This window comes from Hetaerina americana, unplaced genomic scaffold (assembly GCF_022747635.1).
Source record: "Hetaerina americana unplaced genomic scaffold, ioHetAmer1.1.p SCAF_8, whole genome shotgun sequence".
Lineage (NCBI taxonomy): Eukaryota > Metazoa > Arthropoda > Insecta > Odonata > Calopterygidae > Hetaerina > Hetaerina americana.
In genome coordinates, this window is record NW_027287427.1 from 18,009,697 (window position 1) to 18,036,007 (window position 26,311).

The following is a 26,311-nucleotide window of genomic DNA, read 5'->3' on the forward strand; positions in this document are numbered from 1 at the left end:
CGGTGGCTAACGTACTGGCTCCCCACCCAGAGTTCGCATCTAGGAGGCGGCAGATTTTTTTCAGTGGCATCCTGATGCCTAGCTTGGGTGTTTTGTGGAGAATACTTAAATTGGGTATGCCGTTTGTCGGATGAGACGTTTAACTATGGAAGGCCTTTCCTTGACAGTAGCAGACGCCGAGTTTCTCTCTTCCTCCATTCCCATCCATCCCTAATATTGCATATGACTTCGGCTATCAGTCGCCTCCCCTAAAGCTACTACTATTAACATGCATATGCACTCTTTGAATTATGTTTGAAATATCTTTTCAATGGCCAATGCACATGTATAATTAATAAAACACACGGTTTAAAAAATGGACATTTACCTCAATGTATTGATTCAAATTTCCTCTTAAGAAGAAAAAAAGTTTCAGCAAAAATCCAAAAGACTATTCATCTTCCTATCTTTTCGTTCAGCACTACTGCTACCCCTTACTGGCTCTCTCCCCATCTGTTGTTTCACTCTGTACCTATTACTCTGCAACCCCATTCTCTTTCCACCTCACCTTTTACAGTCCTAAATTATCTAGTGAATTAGGGAATCGGGATTGATGCGGGGGCTATCGTACTGGCTTCCCACCCAGAGGGCCCGGGATTCAAATCCCGGCGAGGTTAAATATTTTTCATGGTATCTCGATTCCTGCTTGAGGTGCTTTGTGGAGGGCACTTTGAGTGAGTACGCCGTCACTCGGATGGAACATTAAGCTGCGGACCCCTATGCACCTTTCTTTAAGAGTAGGCTAATGCCGACGCCGGGTTTTTCTCCACCCTTCATCCTTTCCTGTCCATCCCCTATGGGGCAAATGACCTCAGCTGTCGGTTGCCTCCCCTTAAATACTACTACTACTCTTGTGAATTAATTCCTCTCTGGTCTTCAACTGGGTTCATGTCCCTCGTATGGTGGAAATGAAGGGCCTAACCTCTTGTGGGAGACCTTGTGGAATTCGTTTACAAAATATACTACGAAAGCACCAGACCTTTCATCACTTGCAAATCTTTATTTTCTCTATCCACAACTAACTTCATATTCACTAATTTTCATGTCCTCAACATTACTCAAAGTTTCTAAGTCCCTCCTATGTAGTACAATTGTTTTCAATACTGACTGCTTTTCCATATGAGAAAATGAAGTTTTATATGGGGTTGTCTAAGCCCACTCTACTCTTAAAATAATTTTCCTTCCAAGTAGTAACTTCTTTGGGATGTAATGTACACAATGAACAAGAAAATACGTTAATGTAAACTTGTGCGTCAACTCTCTCTGTGTTTTAGTTTTTGCGAACATAACTTATGTGCCACCAGTGGTTCCCTACTTAGAGACCACAATCAATTAGCAGGTGCACATAATATCATGGTAACATAAAATACCAAAACAAAATCAACATAAAATAAAGTCACATGACTCATAATTTCTGTTACCATAATCTAAGGTGGGCAACAAAAATGTTTTCTCTATCCAGTAGACTATCTTTGGCATTGAATCCAAATGCATTCACTATTTACTCCCTTCCTTCATCAGCAACAATCCAAAAATGATCAAATATCATAACAAGAATCTGTTAATAACAATTTCCAACAGTTAGTAAATAAAATTCACATAATTTACATGATTAACTGTTATTTATTTCATAAAACAGATGTGTGGGAACCAGACTAGAACTAGAATCTAGACCACTTCTACCACACATTTCTTAACATCATATTTTTTCAGGAGATGAAGGTGTAGGCATCACATGATGACACAGGCAAATTCATTGAAGGGTAAGATCAGTATTTTTCTCAAAGAGATTACAGAAAGAACTCTCTACAGTTACTCACATTGTGAAGAATAAGTTTTCGATGTTTCACAATTATCATGATGAGGAAAGCTGGTAAAACTTGATCTTCATCATGAAGAGACTATTGAGAGCCTATTATTGAAGAAAAAATAAGTTAAAGATCATAAGTAACTATCTTTGTTAATTTCAAATTATACCATTACTAAATATATTTTTGAAACAATAATTTTAGTGTTTAGATTTTGAAACAATTTTTTTACTCTTCTTCAGCAAATGGAAGATCAACAGAATTTGGACTGAAACCAATTTTCAAAATAAAAAACTGATTGCAGAAGTGTAAAACAATTGAAAATTATACGTGGTAATGATTATATTTCATGGCAATCCCACATCCACAAAGGGAAATCAAAATACTGAATAACATCAATTAAAAATTGAAGAGAAAAAATTTAGAAAGTTAAGTCCATTGAAACACAAGTGTGTTCCACCTATTTATACACAAATAGGACCCCTTCCTTCTAACTTCAAAATGGTAAAAATAGGGAGGGAAAGGTTCAAAAAAGGCTACATTTAAAATAAACCTCAAGAATGATATTTGCATATCTCAACGCAAAATAGAAACATACCAGACAAGGCATATCTTTTTCTCTTGATAAAATGCATATCATTTCAATCATTGCCAGGATTCATAAAGAGACAAAAGAATAAACCACTACAATACATGGAAAATACATTGTTTCTTCATAATGTGAAAGGGTCTAACATAAGCAGATAAGGGTGCATTCCCAGTTGTTCAGATTTCCTCAGAAATTCACCATAATTTATGCCCATTTTAGAAGTAACATCATGGCAACTTCACAATTTTTGTTTTCCACAGAGATACCTCTTCAAAAAACTACTTCAGGTTTCAAGGCACTAGAAACTAGCAATTGATCATATAAACATGAAGCAAAGTATGGTGGCATTCCTGTTGATAGTTTGTAAATATCTACAAGCATACAAGAAATTCAACACAGGAACAATATAAGGTTATGAAACCATTATACACAAAAGGCAATTGTGCATCATAATATACTATAGTCAAATTATGTGAGGTCATGAGAGCTTTGCGAACATTATTTGTAACCGGAATGCCAATCGATTTGTTGAATGATTAGCTGATGGTATTTGAGAGAAAAGTCATTAGCCATATGATTTGCTTCTGCGAATCTTAATCCCACAAAAAGGGAGTGCCTGTAGGTTTCATAATACTATATGTTCATAAAACTTAACTCCTTTATTGCAAAGAAACCAATGACATTTGAACAATGTTCGACCTGTTTTAGGGAGTCAGCAGTAAAGTGAATTTTGCAGTGTTTAAATTAAATAAAATTAATTGAGCTAGTATACTCAAAACTTGCTATTATAGTATCTGTCAGATAGAAAAAAGGATAGTTAAAAGCAAGTTGCTTAAGACCTTCAATCAGGCATCTGGAAAATTAAATTCAGCAGACCCATGAACACTAAAACTATCACAGTTCAAATAAAAATTAGCTGAGAAAATAGCAAGGTGATAAACAGTAAAGCTACACTAATTTGATTTAAAATATTAATCATTGACATGAAAATACCAAAGGACTCATGAAGAATGAAAGGGTTGCAATATCAAAATAAGTGAAGACTAGCATAAGAGGACAACTCCAAACCATGAGTCATATGCCATTATCATTCACAATGCCCCCAAAATAAGTTAAAAGATAGGAGGAAAATTTAAGACAGTCATTCAAAAAACTCATTCATCCTAAAGAAGCAGTCACAACAGGGGATACCTGCCCAAGGCAGGTGGCAAAAATTGTACACATTGAAAAGGCATTCAATGGCACGCAGAATTGGAGATCTTCAACAAAAACCGGTAAAATAAGGCCAAGTGCATAATAAAATTCCTATTTTATTATGCACCTGGACAGTCTTTAATATGAAGAACTTGTCAACTACAAGAAATTTACCAAGAGAAAAAAATTTGTCTTGCTCAAGATTCCAACCACCATGCTCTGCCAATGGCCATTCACTTATCTTAAAGTTATACCAAAAAATTCCCTCAAGTTATGGCATATCAAAAGCATAATTATTATTATTATTACATCCCCAAAGTTCAAAAATCTTTTTTCTGAGTACCCCCTCTGATTTTGAGACATGAAGAGAATGACTTGGTGTTCATTATTAAGATTAATTGACAATATGGATACAGAGGCTCAAACCTCAGTCCCATCAAATGATTTAAATATCATTGATGTACAAAATTAGTGGTTATATTTCACCAGCAACTGCTTTGTACCTTGCAGTAATTCCCCTTGAAAGCATTCCAATCAATATCACTTCTTGTGATGAAAAGAGGAAAGGCAAAGATGACCGATTCAACAAAGAGAAGCAATGATTAGGTGTTTGTTTTCCATAATATGTGATAAAACTATGCATATGATCATTTTGTGTCTTCATGATCACATATCCAGTGCATTCTAGTCAGTTTGGTTTCAAATTTCAACCAAAACACAAAACTAATCACAAACAATACAAATTTTTATTATTTACATGAATGATTCACCTTTTGATAAATTTAAGTAAGCAAGGATTTTTATGACTTAGTTAAATGTTCTAACTCTAGTTTTATCACTTTTAAAAAACATGGAATCAGCTTACATGCTTGATTTTAGATAATGGTATGAAGTTCAATTTATTGTCAACATATTTAGTCATATTTAAACCATTATCAAAGTTCATAACTTCCCAATCCGTGCATCATAGGCCAGAAAAATGTTTCCAATTTATCCACAAATTTAAATTTCCATTGAAGCATACATGCATTCTTTGCACATGCTACTGAATATTTTATTATAAGCATAAGTTTACTTGTTTCTACTGTCAATCGCCATTATCACAAAATTACTAAAAATGTACACATGAGCAAATTACCGTAAGAATGCATAATATGAGGCATTTTTATGCACAATATATAAAAAATGCAAAGTAATTATTCTCACTCCCACAGCATGTGGCAGTTTGCACAAGCAAACCACGGAAGACAATGCAGAAATGAAGTTACTTAATAGATATTAAAAAATGAATTTAAAATAGAACTAGTAGTATTAGGCAATGTTCTACTGTGCAAATAACTATGATCGCCCAAGATATAATGACTGTTAAGATGCACTGAATAAACATTTTAAGGTGGATAAATATTTAAGAGGCAAAACAGAATTATACCACGATGATATTACTTCCAGGATAGCTACGTTAAATGAAACATCATGACAAAAACAAGCCATAGTAATCAATCTGGAGGGTTGGTGAGGTAAACAGGTGAGGGTAGGAGTCATGTAATACTAAACCCCATACGGCATGTGAAATTCATCATAAATTAAGGTGGGGGCCAGTTCTTGCCCGTCTAGTCTGTTGTCCAGAAAAATCACACCTTGAGTGAAGCTGAGGACCCCCAGATGCATTAATTGTTTCTGATTCAACACTCTGTGTGGCTAAGTGTGTCAAGGCTGCAAAGTCTAATGGAGGAAGTGAACCATGCCTAATGTTGGGTGCATAGAATTATATTTAATTGGCAGCGTTTTGAAGCAATAAAAGGAAGAGTAGAATTTAGATACCAAAAAGGAAAATGCCTCCCTGAATATCTGCAAAGGCAAAAAAAAAATTTATTTCTGAAAAAGAAGCATAAAGGTACTGAAAGTAAAGGGAAGATCACCATTTCTCTTACCCATTATATGAGGTCAAACTCCTTATTTGAGTCAGTAGTTCACTAAGCCAGAGATTAAGGGGAATATTTCAAAACAATTTAGGCAACACAGGGGTTACCTTTCTAAATGATGCTTCATCAATAGAAATCCAGGTAGACCTTTCAGACAGCATACTTACAAGGGTAGGCTGTAAACTAATGCACACATGCTTGTTGACCTCGAACAAAATGACCTTCAGAAGCACTCCTGGTGGCATGTGGAAGTTAAATTCCCCCTCAACATGCATGCACAGGTTTGAGGTTGTTTCATTCATCCACTGTATTTTGAGAAGCGGAAGTAAGGAGACGTGTTCTAGTGCTGTCAACGCACGTTCAATAGCGTACTGATATCAAATTTTTAGCTGCTGAAAAAGTGACACCTACTGAGATTCATGGTCATTTAAAGGCTGATTATGGTGACGATTCTGTTGATATGTCCTTCGTAGAATGGAATAGAAAATGTAAGATTTATGAAATTGATTACATTTTCAAAGGGTCCACGTACCCAAAAATCTATTTTCTTGAAGGTAAATTAAGTGATACTGAAATAAAGATCATAAATCCAAGTGGAGGGGCCTTCAGTCAGGCAATCACCTGTTAGCTGGATTGTCTCACAATGAAAGCAAAAGTGGGAGCACAAGGAAAGTCCAATAATATCACTCATTCTGCTCTGGTGAAATGAAAACATTTGAAGACCACAGATCTCATGAGAAAGGTAATTAAATCAGTTGAATTAATATTTAATCCTCCATTTACAGTGAAGAGTTTTTAACTTCTTCAGAAATACAGAACGGCCAACAAACCCACCATGTCTTTTATGAGACAAGCCATAGCACTCCCTTGAAGCCCACAGAACACTTTTAGCTGCAGTCATGGAACACCAGCCAGAGGAGACTACGAAAGCTATAGAGCAAATAGCAAAGGTTCTCATCGATCTCAAACTATCACACACAAGAAATATGCAGCATCTAACCAGCGGCTCCTGTCAAAGTGGACTCAAAGAATTTCTCTCTAAGCAGAGTCTAGTAGTAACTTGAACAAGGTAAGTTTACTCAAAACCTTACCACGAAAATTCTGTTTATACCACAGCTCTTTTCAAACTTGCTTCATCAATCCAAAGGAATTGAACAATTATAATTTCAGTTCAGAATACCCACTTAGTCTTGGAATGAAGTGAATATTCCTTATATTTTCAGAAGATTCTCTAGAAAGAAAAGTCTTTTACTTGTGTCTGTCTTACAAATATGGATGGATATTTCTTATGGATATCATGTTTTATACATTGATAAGGGTACATACAGGTACTGTACAATTGTTCATGTGAATTTTAATTTATGCATAAAACAGTGATAATGTTAATGTTCCTAATAGTGATGGGCTAGTATGGCTCTCCAGTTTCTGGTTCAACCTGTTCTTGAGACTTGAGCCAGAATAGAAATACATATGAAAATCTTCAGTTTTTGACCCAATATTAATAAAAACAAGCAAGGCTGTTTTCAGTAAAATCTTACAAGGAGACAAGGAAGAAAACCTCACTAAGATCACTAAATCCACCACGTGGTATCCATGATCCAATGGGAATTCTAGATATCAGTATTACTATGCTCAGTAGCTTATTAAGCATACAGTACACTCTATTAATTGGGATTTCCAAAAAAAAGTGTTTCTTTAAGACTACATAGTAATTTGGAATAAGAAGAGGCTCTTGGGAGATAGTTCACTAGAGTCAAATGTACTCTCACAGTTTCATCTACTTTGTATTATAGTTTTATACAAACTAGACAGAAATGCTTTAAAAATGTAGGTAACCAACCATTATCTAACAGTTGAGTAAAAGATATTACAAAAAAACATTGTACAGGGCACGTTTCTATAATCTTTGTACAATCATCTTATAGCTGTGAAACTTAAACAAAAACAAGAATGTAAATGAAGCTTTGCAAAATGATAAAACATCTACATAGTTATGTGTACAATTTCTAATTTGCCTATTACATAGCATTTTCTTTTCAACACGCCATTCCACTTTGTCAAACGTGATGTGGTTGATTAACTTTCAATGAGATTACCTTTTCCTTGAAGATGATAGAGTTATAATTTATACTATTGAGACTGTTGACAACCAAGAACCATAGCTTATATCCAAATTGGATTTGGACATGAAAACAAGTTGCACTGATCCATTACTTGTTCCTACTGTCTAACTTTTCGATAATCAATCCAACAGTTTTTTAATACATTGCTTCAGACTTTATGGAACTAAGAGGAAATTTGGACTGTCAAATTTAAAAGTATAATATGAACACAAAATTTTGGCTTCCGATTCAAACAATTTCTGTGTAACTAAAAACACTTTCGAGCACCACACAAAATAAATGCTGTAAATACCATGAACTCAAACTACGATGCCATTTCCTTTAAACATCGCAACACAATTTTCTAACTTTATTTAACAGCAGTTGACATTGAATTGTCTTGTACACAAATATATATGTTATACATTATGCATACTAATGTTTTATCCAAAACTGGCCCATAAGACTATACCCAGAAATATTCATAAGATTTTACTTATGTATGGTGATCATACTCAAACCAAAATAATTAAAATTACAGTAAAAGATTGATATGCAAATGCTTAAAAAAAAGAAGGTTCAAACTATTATAAAACCAATGCCTTGTAATTCTAATTATTGGTTTCAATTAAACATGGCAACCTTGTCCTCATTAAAATGAGAAAGTGAACATAATTATAGGTAAAATTCAAATGCTAAATCCTTGAGAATTTTTTTAAATAACAGAAGGAATTTTGGAACAATGCTATTGTAATATTTGTTTTATTGGAACATTTTTGCTAAATTGAACAAGTAGTTGCATATCAGATAAAACAGGAATACAACTCACAGCACTGGTTGGACCAATTATTTGTTTTGCATCAACAAATTGGTGCTGTATCTAGGGCACTTAAAGACAAAAAGAGCCAAGATATTGTTCACTACTTACACTGAGGTCCCAAAGACATTTCATCACTACAATCAATTGCTCTCAACATAATCAACCAGCTATGCCCATCTGCCTATTGAATGAACATAACACTACGTCAATAGCACCAATAATTTGTTGATGAACCAAGACAGATGTAAGAACCTAAAATCACATTTTTCCATGACGTTTCCTAAGTATACAACATTTAGGTGATAAAGGAATCATACTGAAAACTAGACATTGGGCTAATAGTCAGGACATCTGGTGTGGCAATTGTGTAGAGATAAGGGAATGCTAAACAAGGATATGAGCATTATCATGACATAGATCCTCTCTTAGTGTCTGTAACCTGCTCATCAAGATTTTCAACCACTTTTTTTATGCCTATGTTTTCAAGATTCTCTGTGCCTTCAACAGAGTCATAAGTTTCCTTAGTCACAAGTTTTGAATCACCTGATTTTCTTTCTCTATCAATTTCTTCAAGTACCATTCGGATAGCTTCAAGAGGACCCCTTTTCTCAGAGCAGCGAAGTTTTCCTGCAATATTAAAAGAATTAAATGCTTAATAAAATTCCTTTGAATTCAATGATCACATCAAATTATGACACCACATTTTTCATTAAATCCAAATAAAAAATTAAATATTTCTTAGAAATAAATTTCTCCACATCAACTGACATAATAATTATGCATCAACATATCTTATTAATTGAAATCTGTTTCCCTAGAGATGAATTTAAACTGCAGGTAGGTAAAATGAGGGTGTTGTCAGTGAAAATGAGGGCCTTTGTACAGTTAAATGTGATTATTTCAAAATGCAGGGGGCAAAAAAATTGGGCTTCAAAATATCCTCTTTGGAATTAATGAACTAGAATAAATATTTCTCGCAGTGATTCCAGTTTTTTGCCAATAAAATCAGGATTAATAATAAACTATATTCTGCTAATTCCATTTTGGGCATCTTTAAAATTCTAACAAATTAAAACCAATATCTTAATAATTCCTCAAATTTGTCATAACTAGGACTTTGCAAGCAGTTCAATCCAATTCCTTTTTTCTTCTCTTTCATAGGGCCAACTTGTGACCAACAGACCGATTTCAATTCCTATTTTGTTGTTTTTCTTCCCTCAAATATTCCATCAACTTTTTGCTTCACCTCTTTTTTTCTTTCTTTGGACCACTTTGGGCCTGGATAGTGCAATAGGAGATGCAAATGTCAGTGCGTGATTGAGTAGGGGCCCACATTATAAGACATACTGCGATTGCAGAGTTGTGATAATAACTAGGTATCTGTTGTGCAGTTAAAAATATCAAGCTGGCAGAAACTGCAGCTTGATTTTATTGGCAGATCATGTATCATGAATAGCAATTCATAAATTCCAATTCACAGTGCTAGTTAAGTTTGTTTACATATATAACTGAAGAAATGCACATGAGTTTGTGAATTTCACAGTGTACTGCACGAACTTTGCCGTGAGCTGTTTGATACTTTTATGTGCCTCTTTGATTATCATAAAGAGTATTTTCAACTCATAAAGCTAAAGTTACAATGAAGAACACATTAATTAAATAACAGGGGATTGCCTGCACTCTTTTTATTTTTCATCATTACTCAAGTTTCTATACTTCTGCAGTCTGTAGTGAGCCTAGTGTTTTTTTATTTCATCCTCAAGTAAAAAAGGTTATCTTTCTTATTTTTTCCACTTAGATTAAAGATTATTCACTAAAAATACATATTAGTCTAAACAGAGTCTAAAAACCTTACTTGTTGATAGCCGTGAACTACAAGAGACCCCAAAAATCCATTGTTATTTTGCCATTTTTCTTTTTCAATAATGCCTTAAATTGGGGACATTTGAAGTATATGAAGTGAAAATAAAAGGACAGAACTAAATTGCAATTCATTAGAATTCCTTCGGCACAAAGAAAATGACAAACTACCGATAAGTTTCTAAACTATTTCAGTAAAAATGAGGTCTCACTGAATCTCACAACAGCATTCATATTACGTGTCTTTACTTTAAATTAGTATCAAATGAAAAAGACAAAAAGCTCCATGCACAAGAGAAATTAAATGATACAGCAGCTAGCTAGGCTAAGAACCAAGTAAATTTCATACACTACAACTGTTTATCTTACACTTGGGCACATCCATTTACTTTATTCCTCGAATTATTAGAAAATGAGGAAATGCTACTTAAATTTTATACACAAATAAAAATAATCAAGCAATTAGTCATTACTATTTACCTTCATCACTACATTCTCATGTTCATCTACTTGCAATTAACCAAATATGGCTCTTTTAATTTTACTTAAAATTCCTTCTTCGTTTTGTTTCGCTTGGGCCTCAGAGCCTGCCATTGGTTTGTCTTTCACACTCTCATTTCCTAAGAGGAAACATGGAAAGCACCTATTAGTTCAAGCCCTGAATTTCAACCAATGCCAATTTAAGCATTTTTGGGGTGGTTGGTGGAATAAAATAAAACACATTGTCAAGTCATTAGCTGGCGAAAATTTTACGGTTGTAAGATCAGAGTAGAAAAATTGGAACTCAACAATTTTCAGGCTAAAAGGAGACATAAAATTTTGGCAATCCTCTAAGGCGATAGTTTCTTTACAATTGAATCTAAAGTGTACGTCAAGTGAGTACATATCCAAGCGAAACAAGACAAATTTTTGTACAGAAATAGTAAAAACATTCAAACTTGAAGGAATGGTTCCAAAACTTAATAAAATTTATTTAAAGAACGGAAGTGTTTTCTTTACCATCAGCAGTTCGGTTTAATCCATATATGGTCCCAGGAGTATTTTCCTCCAGTTCCGCATAAGCCATCATGAGAGCTTTCTGCTTCTCATTCAGGTGCTTTGGTACATCCACCCTCAAGTGCACATAGTGATCACCATGCCCATATGTGTTCACCTTTTTCATTCCTTTTCCACTTAAGCGAATGCGGGCATGTGATGATGTTCCGGGAGAAATCTGAAATTTAAAAATATATCATAGCTAATCAGAAAATCATTTACTCAGTAACTTTAACTTGTGCACTATTTTTGTTCCTACTGAAGGCTCCTCATCAGCATTTGCAGTAAACCTAAACTTCCTGTTTTCTAAGTCATATACATGGCATATGGCATATTCTCAAACAATTTTTAATAATATCATTATATATTTCACCAACACCCCATCATTATATAAAATGATGCAGATAGAATAAAAATGATATAATAAAACAACACCATAATCAGGGGAACTATTTTTTTATAAGTCAAAATAAAGCTACACTGGTTGCTAAAAGTAACATCAAAATATGTACACTTAAATTTTATTTTATAAATATGTATACTTGAAAAGTGAAACTCAGAAAGCTTGATACTGCTCTCAGAATGCTACAAGTACAACTACAACACTGGTATGCAGTGAATGAGCATGCAGAATTTGATAACATTAATTTAGTGTTTACCTTAAATTTATTTACAATGCAAGTTATGCAAAGGCATTACTTACTTAGCATCAAAATGCATGGCAACACTGATTAGAAATTCGATCTCATAACTTGGGAGTTAGAAATAAATAATGGAGTTGAAAAAAAAAGACTCATTGCTCACCCAGCATAAGTAATAGTAAAAGACTACCTCAGGGATCCACCAACAAATGAGAGAAAAAGTTAAGAATTTGTTCCTTCAGTAACACAACTTAACTGAGAATTGGTAATTTAAAAAGATTTTACATCCATAGCACCTACATAAACACATTTTAGGTATTAATAAATAAAAAAGTAACTTTGATTCCATAAAAATCGTAAGGTTCTATTTTATCAAACCTATTTTTAAGACAAAGTTACATCAAAACTGTAAGCACCAAGAAAATATATCACTGAGAATGGAAAAAAGAAAATATCAAAAAAAAATGGAATGGGAAAACATAGCACAAGAGTTTGAAATTAAAGTACATCTGAAGTACAAATTACTTGAGACTGCATAATTGATTAGTAAGTGTAACTATAAGTACTAAGGTTCAGCAAAAGCTCAGTCATAAAGTACAAACTTTTAACCATTATAGTATCAATAGCTAGCAAGAAACCCACCTCAAATCAACACAAAGTTACTTTACTATACCTGGATATGATGATCTTCATAAATTCCTTGAATACGAATAGCACCTCCAAGCACTGCTTGAGAGAGTGATATAGAAGCATCTGTATGTACATCAGAACCATCTCGTCTGAAGTAATCTGACTTCTCCACCTTGAATGTGATGAAAACTTCCTTGCGATTGCCAATTGGCATTCGAACAGTTTGACCATCCTCAACTCCTGAAAATTAAATGTTACAAAACTTAATAACTGTAGAAAAACATTTTTACATATGATTTTCATGTAAGTGGTCTTAATTGATCTAAATGTCACTGCATAAATTTCATCATTTGATTCAAAAACCATATGATCTATTTATGAGACCTGGATATCCTTGATAAAAATTCACAAATAAGTGATTAAAGAAACACCATCGATAATTATAGAAACTCAAAGGAGCAAGTTTTTAGGAATTGGGAGGACTTATTATGGAGAAATTCCACAGTATACAATATTTTTCCATCTAAACATTATGCACAACTTTCAGACTTGGTAGCCAAAAAATTATACATTACCAATTACAATAAGGGATCGTTTAACAAAATGTTTCGTTAATTAGAAGAAATGGGAAACGAAGCCACGATTCACAAATGGTTTTCAACCAGGAAACAATTTTGAAATTTGATAAAGGAATATAGAAATTTGAAAAATAAAGTACCTACCTGCTGGCACAGGTACAGTTATTTTTTTCCTTTGCACAGTTTGCCCTTTACCTTCACACTCTTGACATGGAAATTTTATGAACATGCGTGTTCCATGACAATATCTACAAGTAGAACGCATAACAAAAGGTCCTGCAAAAAATACATCACATAATGCATTAAGTAGCAGAAGTAATTTTTAGGGTGACATAGCATTAGTAACATTTTCCACACAAGCATTAATTTCATCTGGCAAATCTGTACATAACAATTGAAAATTACAAAGAATCCATCATAATTTTCACATCACAACTATCACTAAACAATCATTTTTTAGTTTACATGTAGAGTCGAAATAAATGAAAACCCTAGGGCAATGACTTCAAATAAGCCTTCAAAGTGCCTCTAAGCAATCAAATTAATGGTTAAATAAATGGTTGAATGACTCTACATGCTGACAAAAATAGCCTACAATTACCTTTACAGTGAATGAAGGAAAATTTTTTATTATTTCTCGATAAGTTAAAAATAAATTTTAAATTCTGATTCAAGATTTTAAAATAATCTAAATAATAATTTTCAAATTCATGTAGGCTCTACTTTGTGAGTTAAGCTTAAAATTGTTTAAAGCTGTTTCCCACTTAAAAACCAAGCGTCATTTTTAACAACTATTGTTCACAATTGTGAGAACTGCTGTTTTATAACTACAGGCACACATGAGTGATGAAAACTCATCACTCGTCAATGAACTTAACGTTCCTGGAACAGAACTGTTTGAATTTATAGTAATCAACAAACCAAGGAGATGAGTTAATTTATTTCCAGTTACCTGTACTAATAGTCTCCATTCCCGTGCCATTACAGTACGTGCATTTGACAGCTTTTGTTCCTGGTTCAGATCGAGATCCTACACATTTAGGACAAGTATCCACAACATTCAAATGGATATCCTTATTAACACCTCTAGCAGCTTGGGAAAAGGTAAGATTCATTATCACCTAAAAGAAATAAATTATAGCATCAACTAAGGTTGATTTGAAGACATGTCATAGTTAAAGAGGGGTTTTCATCCTTCAAGACTAACAATCAGTAGGTAAAATGACTTGTAGAAATCCAACTTTGACTCTTCCCCAGCTCAATTTTCTAGTCAAGCCAAACAAAATTTGTATTCAAATAATGGCAATGACCTCTGAGTGTTTTTACAAAACTTTTTCCTAATGCAGCAACATGTTAGATCAAGTTCCACAGTAAGGCTTACCTTATAGACCCAAAAATTTTTATCTACCAAGAATGCCTGTTGGAAGAAACTGGCCAATCCATAAAAAGGAGGTGTCAGAAAAGGGATAATAAAGACAGGTTACCTCTTGCCAACCTCCTTTAATTTCAACCTGCCAATACTTATGGCAGCATCAATTTATTACTGGTTAAGTAACACATTGTCTTGAATACTTGTGACCACCCTCTCGGGATTACACAGGTCATGGGTCAGTGCAACATTATTTTAGGAGAAATTTAACCTAAGTTGTGCGGCCAAAGTTGGAAATCTACCTCTACAGAGTACCCTGCAAATCACAGAAAAGGTTTAAGGGTAGAAGTGTTAGGATGCCACTTAAAAAATAGGAAAGAAAGACATCTGCCAAGGAAAGATTTGCAGTGAATCCTCAAATTTACAGAACCTGAATATACTTTATCCTTGATTTTTTATAATTTTAAGTTGCTAAGTTTTAGAATTCAACGTCAAATTTTTTATAGATAATCACAAAGTTGACCTTAAAATATGATCAATTACACATGTTTGACAATTAACAACACTACATCATATTTATTAGTGATAGTTGACACAGAGGCAGAGAAATTAATTTCAAAACTTGCCCATAAACTAAACACAAAACACATTAATAATAGTTAGCATAAATACACATGATCTTAATGATTATAACTCTTAAAATATGTTACCAAATTTGTGACTTGACAAGTCTGCAGAATTACTATAATCAATAAATTCATTACATAAGCTAGACAAAAGAAGCTGAATATACCATTCTTTTCACTCCATATTCTCTAAAATATGATTTTTGCAAAACTAAGAGAAACAAATTGAGTATGAAACAGCTTCTTACATTCTCAGAACAAAGGTAAGATCTTAACTTCCAACCATGCAATTACCACATACTGTAAAGTTCTATATAAACTCTGGGCCTCACCTCTTGTGCACCACCGAAACCAAAATTTGATTCTGCATAATCCTCAAATTCATGGAGTCCTTGCTTAAAGCCAGCATCCCCAAATATTTTTCTAAACAGTTCCTCTGGATCAACTGATGAATGAAACTGCCATGATTGAGCATTGAACCCACTAGCCCCAGACCTTGGATCACCCCCCGGGTGGCCACCACCCATTCCCATTTGCTCTGATGTTGCCCCCCACGCATCATATTGTTTCCTTTTATTTTCATCACTCAACACCTGGTAAAAAAATGTTTCTCAGCATGAAAATAAGAAAAGTATTTTCGATAAAGTTTCACAAAATATTGCATCAGGGAATCAGAGCTCAGACATCTATATTGTTTACCTTACCACTAGCAACACAAAAACTGGGTTCTTAAAAATTAATTCATTCCAAAATGTAACACATATTAAAATTTTTAGGTGTTTTCCAATGATTCATTTCAATTCCTTATCGATTCATCAAGAAATTTGAATGAATTTCCAGCATGGCATCCTCAAAGGGTATGGGGCTTAGACTTGGCACTACCATTTCTTTTGGAATACAAGTGGCAATAGGCATATGATGATCAGAAAATGATTTATGGAATATCCAATGAGTGAAAATAAGGGTTACAGCCAAGAGGCGCATGTCCTTCACCAACTATTTATAATGCAAGCTTATTCATTTCTTCAAATAAGATGGAAACTCATGTTCATTATCTTGAGAAATATTATAGTCATCCTAACCCTCTCTCTCTAGAAGATGTCGATCAAATCTGATCAAACATCTTCCTTTAACCAAATGAAGCACACTCAGCTCGCCAGCATTATCGGACTGAATAAATAAACATAATTTACCAAGTAAACTGTCATGAGAATCTAGACATTTCCAAGATAAATAAAACAAAAATTGAGAAAACCATAGTGACAAAACTAAATTTACAAGAAGCAGAAGAGAGAGCAAACAAACATGGCAACATAGTTCAAAGAAAGACAACATTTGTAAAACTAAAATCGACTGAGTTATCCACCAGTTATGTCACACCATGTTCTTACTGGCTCCTGGAAAGTCGCATTTTTCCTTCCTCTGCAGCCATGTTATGAAGACTATAATTTTTAGAAACTGATGGCACTAAGCACACACAAAACTTCATTTAAACCATCTATTCCTAGATTAATTTAGTCTACACACCAATGGAAAGCTATGATTTTCACTTTATCCCTTTTTGAATGTTCTTTTACGACAACTAGGCAAAATATTCAGCTAGCAATTGGCCCACTACTGCAGTCCCAGACCATAAATATCCATTTTTTTAAAATAATATTTGACTGTAAAAATATGGAGGCTTAATTTGCTCGCAAGGTTTCTGCAAAAACATGGCAAAACGTTTTGGGTGGAATTTTTCCTTAGATGTTTTTTTGTTTCTACTGTCTTCATCTTTAAAAATGCAATAAGCACATTCTAGCTTCATCATTTTTAAAGTATACGACCATCCTTGGAAGCCTAAGGTGGTACAAAAAATGGACCTGGTCCCCTTATCCTAAAGTGGGGATTCTACATCACGGCAAATGCTTAGTCAATGTTGAGCTCTAGCCTCACCAAATCTGTAGTCATTCAGTCTGTAATTTTTATACACAGCAAGGTTAAGTTTATGCACAAAAATTTGCTAGGTTTTTTATTGATACTGATGCCTGATTAGTTTAGAATTCCAAAGATACATTGGCAAGCTGAAATAATCTCATTCCAAAGCTGAGTAAAATCCCCATTCTAATCATTTGACTTCTACTGCAGCAATTACATCATATCTCACATGTGATACAGTATCTTCGTTAGTTTCAATTTAATATTGTAAAAGTGTCAGTTTATACAAACCACAACAATATTCCACATTCAAGTAACAAACTATCTCAGATGTAAATTAAATAGTACATTTTCATCGAAAGTATGACGTTTAATCTTTATTTTAAGTAGCTGAAGGCTAAACATGTTCCAAAATTAACAAAACGTTGATTGGGGAACATGAAAGCATAAATCAATAATAATCTAAAAATAGTAATTGCACACACAAAAACGTTCGGAAAACAATCAAAAAAAGTATAATTTTATGAGAACAAATGGCAGCATAGGCATAAAAATGACTATTCAATTTCATCAAGTCATAATTATTCAAATCCTTTACTGGAATGCTACCTTACCACTAATTTAACACCATTAACTATCTATCATGTTAAAAAGGTTTCCATAGGTTTGTTGCATTTGAAAAATTCTATCTCCAACAACCACTTATAAAGTTGGGCACAAATTACATGTACTAGCAGATTATTGGAGGATAAATGGAGAAAGCTAAGGTTAAAGATCATAATTAATGTTTCCATTTTGTAGTATGTCAGCAAGGGTAATAATGGATGTAAAACGCCTAAGTTACAAAATTATACAAAAACAAATATATAATAAATTTGAAACTCCAATAGCCGTAAACAGTTGAACTGTTTAACGTCAACTGTTTACGGCTATTGGAGTTTCAAATTTATTATATATTACTAGCCGTAAGAGCTCATTTCTATCAATATACAAAAACAAGTTGATCCTTACTCATGACAAACGCCTAGTCATCGTACTTCCAAAACTCTCATTATGAGGTTAAAAAGAATCTTAAGTAATTCTAGCTAACTGGACCTGCCCCACGACTGGCTCGTACTTTATGGCTGAAATTAGCTGATGAACGAATAAAATTAACATCCATCTACCTTTTTTGGCAAAGGTAATCAATAGTTCGATGCCTACATTGTTTTCATCAGCATGATTTTTTATGTTATTTGTGGGCACCACTTCCGATCATTAAGGTCGTGGGACAAGTTTAGTCAACTCTAACCATTGTGACAAACGTTGACCGAAGTAAATGATGTGTATTTACAATCAAACGTGTTGCGTATTTCTAGCGAATAACGAATTACCTTTGACAAAAATGGATTTCTAATATATTTTTGCTCCGCGAAATAGTTTCAGGGTAGTAGAGTTGAGGAGTGGAGTTGTATTATTTGTTGAAGGCTTAATCACTGAGACAATGTCTTTTTTAAAATATTCAACTCTCTACGTAAGAAGAGACAATCGGGTACTTTAGAATATCTTAAACCGCATGTTTTTCCACGATTCATTGGATGTTTTTGCAGATCACATTTTACTACCCGATTGGAATGATGTTAACAGAATAATAAAGATGTTTACTTACTTCGTATGCTTCGGATACCTCCTGAAACTTTTTTACCGCGTTAGGGTCACCTTTATTTCGATCTGGATGATACTTTTTAGCTAGCTGAAAATAAGAATTCTTTATTTCTTTTGGAGATGAATTTCGTGCCACACCAAGAATTTCATAGTAGTCCCTCTTCTTCTGTAAGTGGTTCGATGAGAAGTGTATACATCGTACATTATACCGGGTGTGTAGAGGACCTAAATTTCACGTAAATTATGACAATTAAAAAACATAACCATATTGTAATGAAACAAAGGTAAAATCAGAACTCATCCTCTCACTATACGATAACTGTGCGAGCATTTGCAATGACGCAAATTTGCCATTTTATTACTACGCAATGCTTACTTATTGCGGTGGCTAGAAAATTTCTCAATCCTGTTGTAGCATTTGAACTACTATAAACTCTTCCACATGAATTACACCGATGAAATAATAGCTTGGGATATGTTTTAGGAGGCTGCCAAGCAGAAAATAAAAATGTTTTAGAAACCGCTACTCTTGACAATCCCCTCGTGGTGGCCATTGCTGCTGAAGGCAGTTGTCCGACGACCAATTGCCTAGCGGTCGCCGCGGTCGCAGACGGTGATGAAATGCCAAAACAAAAAAGCAGCGGATTGACCAGAATTTATTCAGAAACATGATGTGGAGGCAAATATTTCGAATTGCAACCCAAAGATCTCCAATTTGTATGTGTGCCGACAGTTTAATGCAGAACTGGAGATGCATCTGTTACTCATCATTATCGAGTGTTAAGATTGCACGTCTATCCACATTTAACGATGGGGTCAGTCGAACAGATCTTCGTAAGAAAGAAAGTTCTGACAAGAAGGGCAGTGGGAAGAAAGTATTTGAGCCTAAAATTACTTTGATTGGAACCGATGAAAACATCAGCATCGTGTCCTTGGAAGATGGGCATAAAATAGCCAAAAGAAGAAATTTAAGACTGGTAAAGATGTTAGACTATGACACGAAAACGCAAAGACCAGTGTACCGTTTGATGTCACTTTATGAATTCAATGAGGAGCACAAAAAGGAAAAAGCTTCCAAAACCAAATCTCCTACACGAGAAAAGCTTGTAACTTTTTCCAGCCGTATAAGTGACCATGACATCCAATCAAAAGTAAAGATGATGGATAAATGGCTTTCGAAAAACTATGAAGTTCGAGTGGTTATCAGTGGGGATTCCAATGACCCGAAAGCTGTTGTAAGTAAATTTTTATCATTATTATCAAATCCAACTTTATTCATTTTAATACATTTTATCTTTCAACACATTGTAATCGTGACATACACACTCTTTTCAGGAAGAAGTTTACAAAACATTAGAAAGTCGCATGAAAGAAACAGCACGATTTCTCCAGAAACGGCAGGTCAATGCTGATATTAGGTTTAATGTCAAAAGCTTGCCTGAAAGTAAATCTAGTGCTATGCAAGAGAAAATAGAACTAAACAAGCCCGTAGCTGACTCTTGAAACTTCAATTATTGTGTGTGGTGCAATTATGGTAATTTGGTAAAGTGTTGGCTATTAATTGGTTTGTATTTTAGAATTAGATGTAAACTTATCACCCCTTCAATAAAGAATTGGGGTAAACGCGTGGTGCTGAGAAATTTATAAATTGTGGGATTATTAAACTTCTGCACTGTTAAGAACTAAACTGTGTTCTATTCCAGCTGTAGACTTAGATGAATCCACACCCATCCATTGTTATCTCAGTTTTTAAACAATTTTAAACCCGGTGAGATCTTACGTTTCTAAAATTCAAAGCATAGATGTTAATAATGTTTCAATATAATTTACTTTAAAACATTTTACTTACAGCGCAGATTTTTTATACTGAGATGGTTATTCACCTTAAATTATGAGTTCGTCATTTTTAATTGTAAATTACAATGGATTAGGAAGTAAGAGGCAGGGCAGCAATTTGCAATGACGAAATTCAAGTCGTGATCCACATGGCTTTCCCATGGGTCCTGGAGCAACCAAAAGTGTCCTAGTCCGTTGTTGAGCTGCTTTGGGGCCACATGTTTGGGAGCATGGTGACCATGGGCTCCATTCTCCCAGCTGGCAGGCAACATAGACTGACAATAAAACATAAATCACATAAATTGTCATTAACTCAATAGGGTTGCCAAACATTCTCAAAAACCAGAAATTTCCTGATTTTAAGGACTAAAATGACTGTGCTTGCATGGAGAAAGTTGTTTATCCCAGATAAAGAATCATTTGTTTACACACAAATGCCAAGAGTGCAAGCAGTACATCTACCTCAAACCAGTATTTTTTAGAGTCGATGAAAGAAAAATTGCAGACGCCTAGGCAAAGTCTGCATCCCACTTTGTTAAGTAATCCATTGTAAAATGCCAATATATAAACAAGCAAACTGATATCATAATTGTTGAATGACTCCTGTGAAACTTAAGTGCATCCCAGTGCTACAACTATAAAGCCATAGTGACTAATGTAATAGCATGTTTTGTCATGAAAGATATTAAAGGAGCTCTTTCAATGCATAACTTCATTGCTATGAGCATATATGCTTGTAACTTTAAATACTGGAAATATGTTTCCAACCATTATAAAGTATTTTGATTTAATGTTTAAGGTATTCAAGCATGTTACTCTGAGGAATTCCAGATTGAGTCTTCTGGTTGAGTAGTGGATTATCTTCACAATTCAATTACTCAAGTCAAAGTGAAGAAAAGTGTATTTTGGAATGATATGACGAACATAAATTCCAGAGGTTATTGAGGAAGAGAGAAAATAACAATTTCATAAACCGGAATGTAAAAGCATTTTGTCAGTCCATAATAGGAGTTGGCTGTGCAGCATATGTTCTCCGCCAACCACTACAAACTACAGCTGCACTCTTGACAAATAGGATTTGATAGTTACAAATATTTCTTGTTCTACACACCAAATTTTACTGAATTTTTTGTAATATATTGTACATTTTTCTTAGGTCTAGCATTTCGTGCAAAGATGAGCTGCTTTCCAGTCGTCAAAATGCATAAAAATTTACAGAAAGAAAAATACAGATTTGTTAATTCCATTTTAATGTTTTTATCTTACAACCCAGGTTTTGATACATAGGATCATCATCAGGACGCTGTATATTGAAATCATAGTAATTAAAACATTTAGCGGAATTAACAAAGCTGAATATTTCTTTCAGTAATTGATTAGTCACACAAAGTCAAGCCTGAAATTAAAACGTTTGACATGAAACTTTAAAAAAATAAAATGGCATGCATAGAGGATCTCAGTATTTTTGTTTTGTTTATATTAAGTAAGAAAAGGGTTCGGTTCTTGTTATACTACCTCAGAGGAGCAATTCTCTTTTGATAAAGGAAGCGGAAAACTACCAATTTTTCTATCTTTGACCATGGTATAAACATGAAGAGGGATTTTCTTACATTATTTCACAATGGGCAGAAGAAAGAAATTGGCTTTCAATAAATTCAGTAAAGGCTATTCTGCTAATACAGGACTATATGGGGCATATCAGCTGCCCAATAGTCCCTCCAAGTTTTAAGGAAAAAGGTAAGGTTCCTGGCTCTTTCCAGCAATCCTAAAAATGTCTGTTACATAGGTGACACTGAAGGTACTTCAACTTCAGAAGTATAATTGGTATTAAATTTTTATTTTTTGTTCATTTTTTATACCATGTATAAATGAATTGATTTGTGAATAAAAATCACATCCTTAATATAAAGCAGTGAGTTTCATGGCAATTGTTCCTTCACTCATACTATGGTAAGGCCATCCTGGTTTTTAAAATTAAGTGAATGGCAATCTTAACTCTGAACAAATCATAAAAATTCAAAACACCATACATGAAGTAGTGAATCAATGAGGTAGAGGTAGAATATTCATTAGTGATTAAGGATAAGAGCCAAAGTAATGTGGAGGAAAGATTTTACAATTGGAGAATTAGAATAAGGGAAATCACAGAAAACTTATTAAGAGTAAGGCAGTACATAGTAAAAATATCAGTTTTATCAAGGAACATAATTTGACATTGAAATTTATCGTAATAACCAATAAACACCATAGGATTTTACTAAGTTTTACATTATTTTCAACCTTAAGATAGATTTTTTATAACGAAAGGCTTCCTCTGTTGACTTTATTTGTGATGAATTAACCAGTGTTTGTACATTATATATATCATATGTGAGAAATGTTTTTAATGAAATAGTGGAATAGTCTGTCCCTCGTGCATGATAAACTGAGATAAAATTCTTTCAGCAATAAGTTAGAAAGCACATGGCATTGAATAACTATTGAAGTCAATAACATTATTTCTCTTAGTCTTCCCTTTGGTTTGTAAACTGTCAACCAGATAATAAGGATTGGTCATGAAATGAATTTCCATACCTGTCCTCATATTTATTTTCCATTTTGTAAATGAATGTTGAAGGTGTCACATTCAAACAATTTTTTTAACAGCAACAAAAATGCTGTTGTCTCTTTATAAGAGTACTTCATATTCAGAAATTCCTTGTAGCTTCTCATATTAATATCAATTTCTCATGCTGTGTATTCACTACCAATAATAATTCCCTTTTATAAGAGGATCCTTTGATAATGTTGACAAGCTTATTGATATTGGTACACCCATTCATAAATTAAAATTTATTCATGAAGGTTATGATTGTCAGACTTGGGTTTAATGTATGTACTTGTATTTTAAAGAAAAGAAATGTTCTTACTTTCTCATACAAGTAAATTTTTTTGCTGTTAATGATTTTCAGCATGATAACCACTGAATTGTTATAATTTTGGTCAAAAATGGTAAACCCTTACTCAATCATTATTTGAGGAAACATGGCCTAGCAATCATTTACAAATGAACTGTATAATTTTTTCAAGATTCCCTGTAAAATGTGTAAATGTCAATTACTTTGTATGTCTATAGCATCCTGGACTCAACTGAAAGTATTTCAACATAAGTTAAAGTTTTTTGGCTGTAGTGAATCAGATTTTGTAAATATTTTATTCATTCTTAATCCAAGAAACCCAACCTGTACGTATTACCAAAATGCTTTCATGTTACTTTCACCTTTGGGCCCCGCCAACCACTGACACTTCTATGCCCATATCTTCCCTCCCAACCAAGAAATAATATGATGAGAAAGGTTTCATTAGTTTAGAACTTTTCACTTGAGTTTTGGGACCAATTTCTCAAAGCTGCTTTGAGCCGATTGACAAGTCATTGTAGTTGGCTCATTTAGAATCTTGAAATGACAATAAGTATGTAATGACACTTTTCACGGGCCTAAATTTCTCCGTTAATGATGATTAATGTTTTCCATTACATTCACAACAATTTTTAGTGGGCTCTTAAATTAATTTGAAGCTCTAAGAAATGGGTTCCTGGCAGTGCTTCTTTTAACAGTACACCTTAAGTGAACTACTATTCCTTAAGACTTGTCTGAAAAGGCTAATCAGTCAAAATACATATAGGTCGTTATATCCTTAAATGAATTTTTTATTGCCCCAAGTATTTCTTTCTATGATTATACTGCACACTAATGTTGCTCATCTCTTCTCCAGACTGAGCTCATCTAATAAATCCATGGTATTCAATTAGGTATGTGCAAAGAAAGATGACATCCATGCCCATTCCAGTGTTTGAACCATGGCTTTTTTTGTAGCCAATAAGTGTCTTACCTCATGTGCTTTCCCTGGCTATATTACTACAATACAGTAAGTAAATGTAATAAATTCTGTGGCTCATGGTAACATAAATCTGAATGCAATAGACATTTCCCTTTCATTGGTATTTGATTTTTCAGGGTGAAATCTTTAAATTTCATAGAAATGATAGATGCAAGCTGGCTCCCTTATGGGTTATATGCACCACTGTCATTGAAAATTTGATGTAATTATCCAAACATGAAGCCCTTTCATGCATCAAGAAGAAATTATAAAATATAGAAAATTATAAAAATACAATGGTGATCTCCCATGAGACTCTCCTGAGAGTATCCTGTGATGTCACTTCAGGTTATCTAACCAAGATTTCAAAATTGTAGCAACTGTAGACTTGAAATCTATTTTATTTTGATGACTTGAAAACAACACTCATTAGTTTTCCAATATATTTATATAATTACTACATATGTGCTTGTATAAATTCATTTCATATTAAAGAATCCATTATAGATAAAAGGGCATTAATAATTAAATCCGTCTTTCATATTACTACATTACTCGTACATCATTTTATTTAATCAAATGACTGCATTCATGGACCAAATAAAAGCACATAGCCTCTGCACTGTAGAAGGCCTGTTTTGGAATGGAGATCCCAAGTCAGTAAATTAGGTGAAATTAGGGCTTTGTGTGTGCGGATCCTTTGGAAGGGTATCTTCTGTGGTCTACTTCAAATTTTTTGCTTATCATCGTAAGGGGTTGAAGAACTGACTGGTGGGAGAATACAGCAGGGACCAGAGACTCGGTTTGAGATGTGAATTGGTGCATGGCATTAGTTTTTTTGATATGATTGATTGAATCATCTTTATACTTCAGTAATCATAATACATTTACGTAACATTGTTGAGCATTACTTATGTACTTAATCATTAGTCTCATTCAGCCCATGGGTACATACCTCGATTTCTTCCTGGTTCACCCCATTCTGGTATTAGTTCTTGAGAACGGCCATCTGAAGTTGGCTCTATGATTGGGAAAGACAATTACAACCATGTTTAATATCTGAATTTAAATTCAAAGAACTGCAGGAGAAGCCATAACAGTAACTTTTAACAAAATCATCTCCTACTATTCACTAAAATGCAGAATTTTCATAGTGTAAAAATCATTCCCAGTCAAGATGTCAGATTTTTACACTTTGAGAATTGTGCATTTGAAGTAAAGGCCATTTATATTTGAAGGTAAAGAATTCTATCATGTAAAGTTGACTTTCACCCATAACTGCATAGAATTATATTTAGGGGATAAACTCCATATAATTGGCTCAGATTTGCTTAGTGTATATGTATTAGGGTGACATTTTTCAGCATTTAATTGATGGTATCAAGTCTGAAATGCATCTCTTGCCAATAAATTCATGTTGTGGAGATTTAAAAATTTTGTGTTTTTTTCAAATTTCAATGTGATTCATAAAAAATGAAGTATTAAGCTATAGCTATTTAAAACAAATAATTTGATGAAATTGGAAATTTTTCTTGCATATTTGAACTATGTTTATGCTGTGCTAAATAAAATTTACTAATTCAATATTTTGTATAGCAAACAGTGGAACTTAGTACTGCGACATTTAATTTCAGTAAAATATGTGTCTTTAAGAAAATTGAATCAAAAGTACTTTGATGAAATACAATTATATGTATTATAAAGATTGAGGTACTAATTGCATTTACCTTTCATTTTTTCAAGCCGCTGGCAAATGCTACCCATGCCATCAAGTGAAAAAGAAAGATCATTGAATTCTGTAGTTTATATTTTTGTGAGAATAAAAAGTTTAAGTATACAATTA

The 26,311-nt window shown here is 33.7% G+C and overlaps 3 protein-coding genes across 7 annotated transcripts in view; 1 reads left to right on the forward strand and 2 right to left on the reverse strand.

Moving 5' to 3' along the window:
• Positions 1–1,642: 1,642 nt before the first annotated feature.
• Positions 1,643–19,344, reverse strand: LOC139697809 (protein tumorous imaginal discs, mitochondrial-like). 3 transcript variants are annotated; one of them, XM_071596661.1, is made up of 9 exons: positions 19,151–19,344; positions 18,779–18,999; positions 15,546–15,806; positions 14,171–14,339; positions 13,363–13,494; positions 12,684–12,880; positions 11,334–11,547; positions 9,018–9,101; positions 1,643–1,951 (listed from the first exon to the last, which is right to left on the reverse strand). In XM_071596661.1, exons 1-9 carry the CDS (start codon positions 19,326–19,328, stop codon positions 1,941–1,943), a joined length of 1,467 nt encoding a protein of 488 aa, XP_071452762.1. In that variant the 5' UTR covers positions 19,329–19,344; the 3' UTR covers positions 1,643–1,940. The 3 variants fall into 3 exon arrangements, with proteins under 3 accessions (XP_071452762.1, XP_071452760.1, XP_071452761.1); XM_071596660.1 differs by lacking the exon at positions 1,643–1,951 and adding an exon at positions 10,815–10,954 and having other exon boundaries at positions 8,989–9,101; XM_071596659.1 differs by lacking the exon at positions 1,643–1,951 and having other exon boundaries at positions 8,398–9,101.
• A 77-nt stretch (positions 19,345–19,421) lies between these two features.
• Positions 19,422–20,472, forward strand: mIF3 (mitochondrial translation initiation factor 3). The gene is made up of 2 exons (XM_071596662.1): positions 19,422–20,009; positions 20,110–20,472. Exons 1-2 carry the CDS (start codon positions 19,443–19,445, stop codon positions 20,275–20,277), a joined length of 735 nt encoding a protein of 244 aa, XP_071452763.1. The 5' UTR covers positions 19,422–19,442; the 3' UTR covers positions 20,278–20,472.
• A 107-nt stretch (positions 20,473–20,579) lies between these two features.
• LOC139697808 (spondin-1) overlaps positions 20,580–26,311 on the reverse strand; it is a 204,275-nt gene continuing 198,543 nt past the window's right edge. For 2 of the 3 annotated variants that reach the window (XM_071596657.1, XM_071596656.1), the window contains 2 exons: positions 25,424–25,489; positions 20,580–20,885 (listed from right to left, as the gene is read on the reverse strand). In XM_071596657.1, coding sequence (XP_071452758.1) covers positions 20,692–20,885; positions 25,424–25,489 — 260 coding nt within the window. In that variant the 3' untranslated portion in view covers positions 20,580–20,691. The remainder of the gene's footprint in view (positions 20,886–25,423; positions 25,490–26,311) is intronic. The other variant, XR_011702818.1, reaches the window with a different exon arrangement.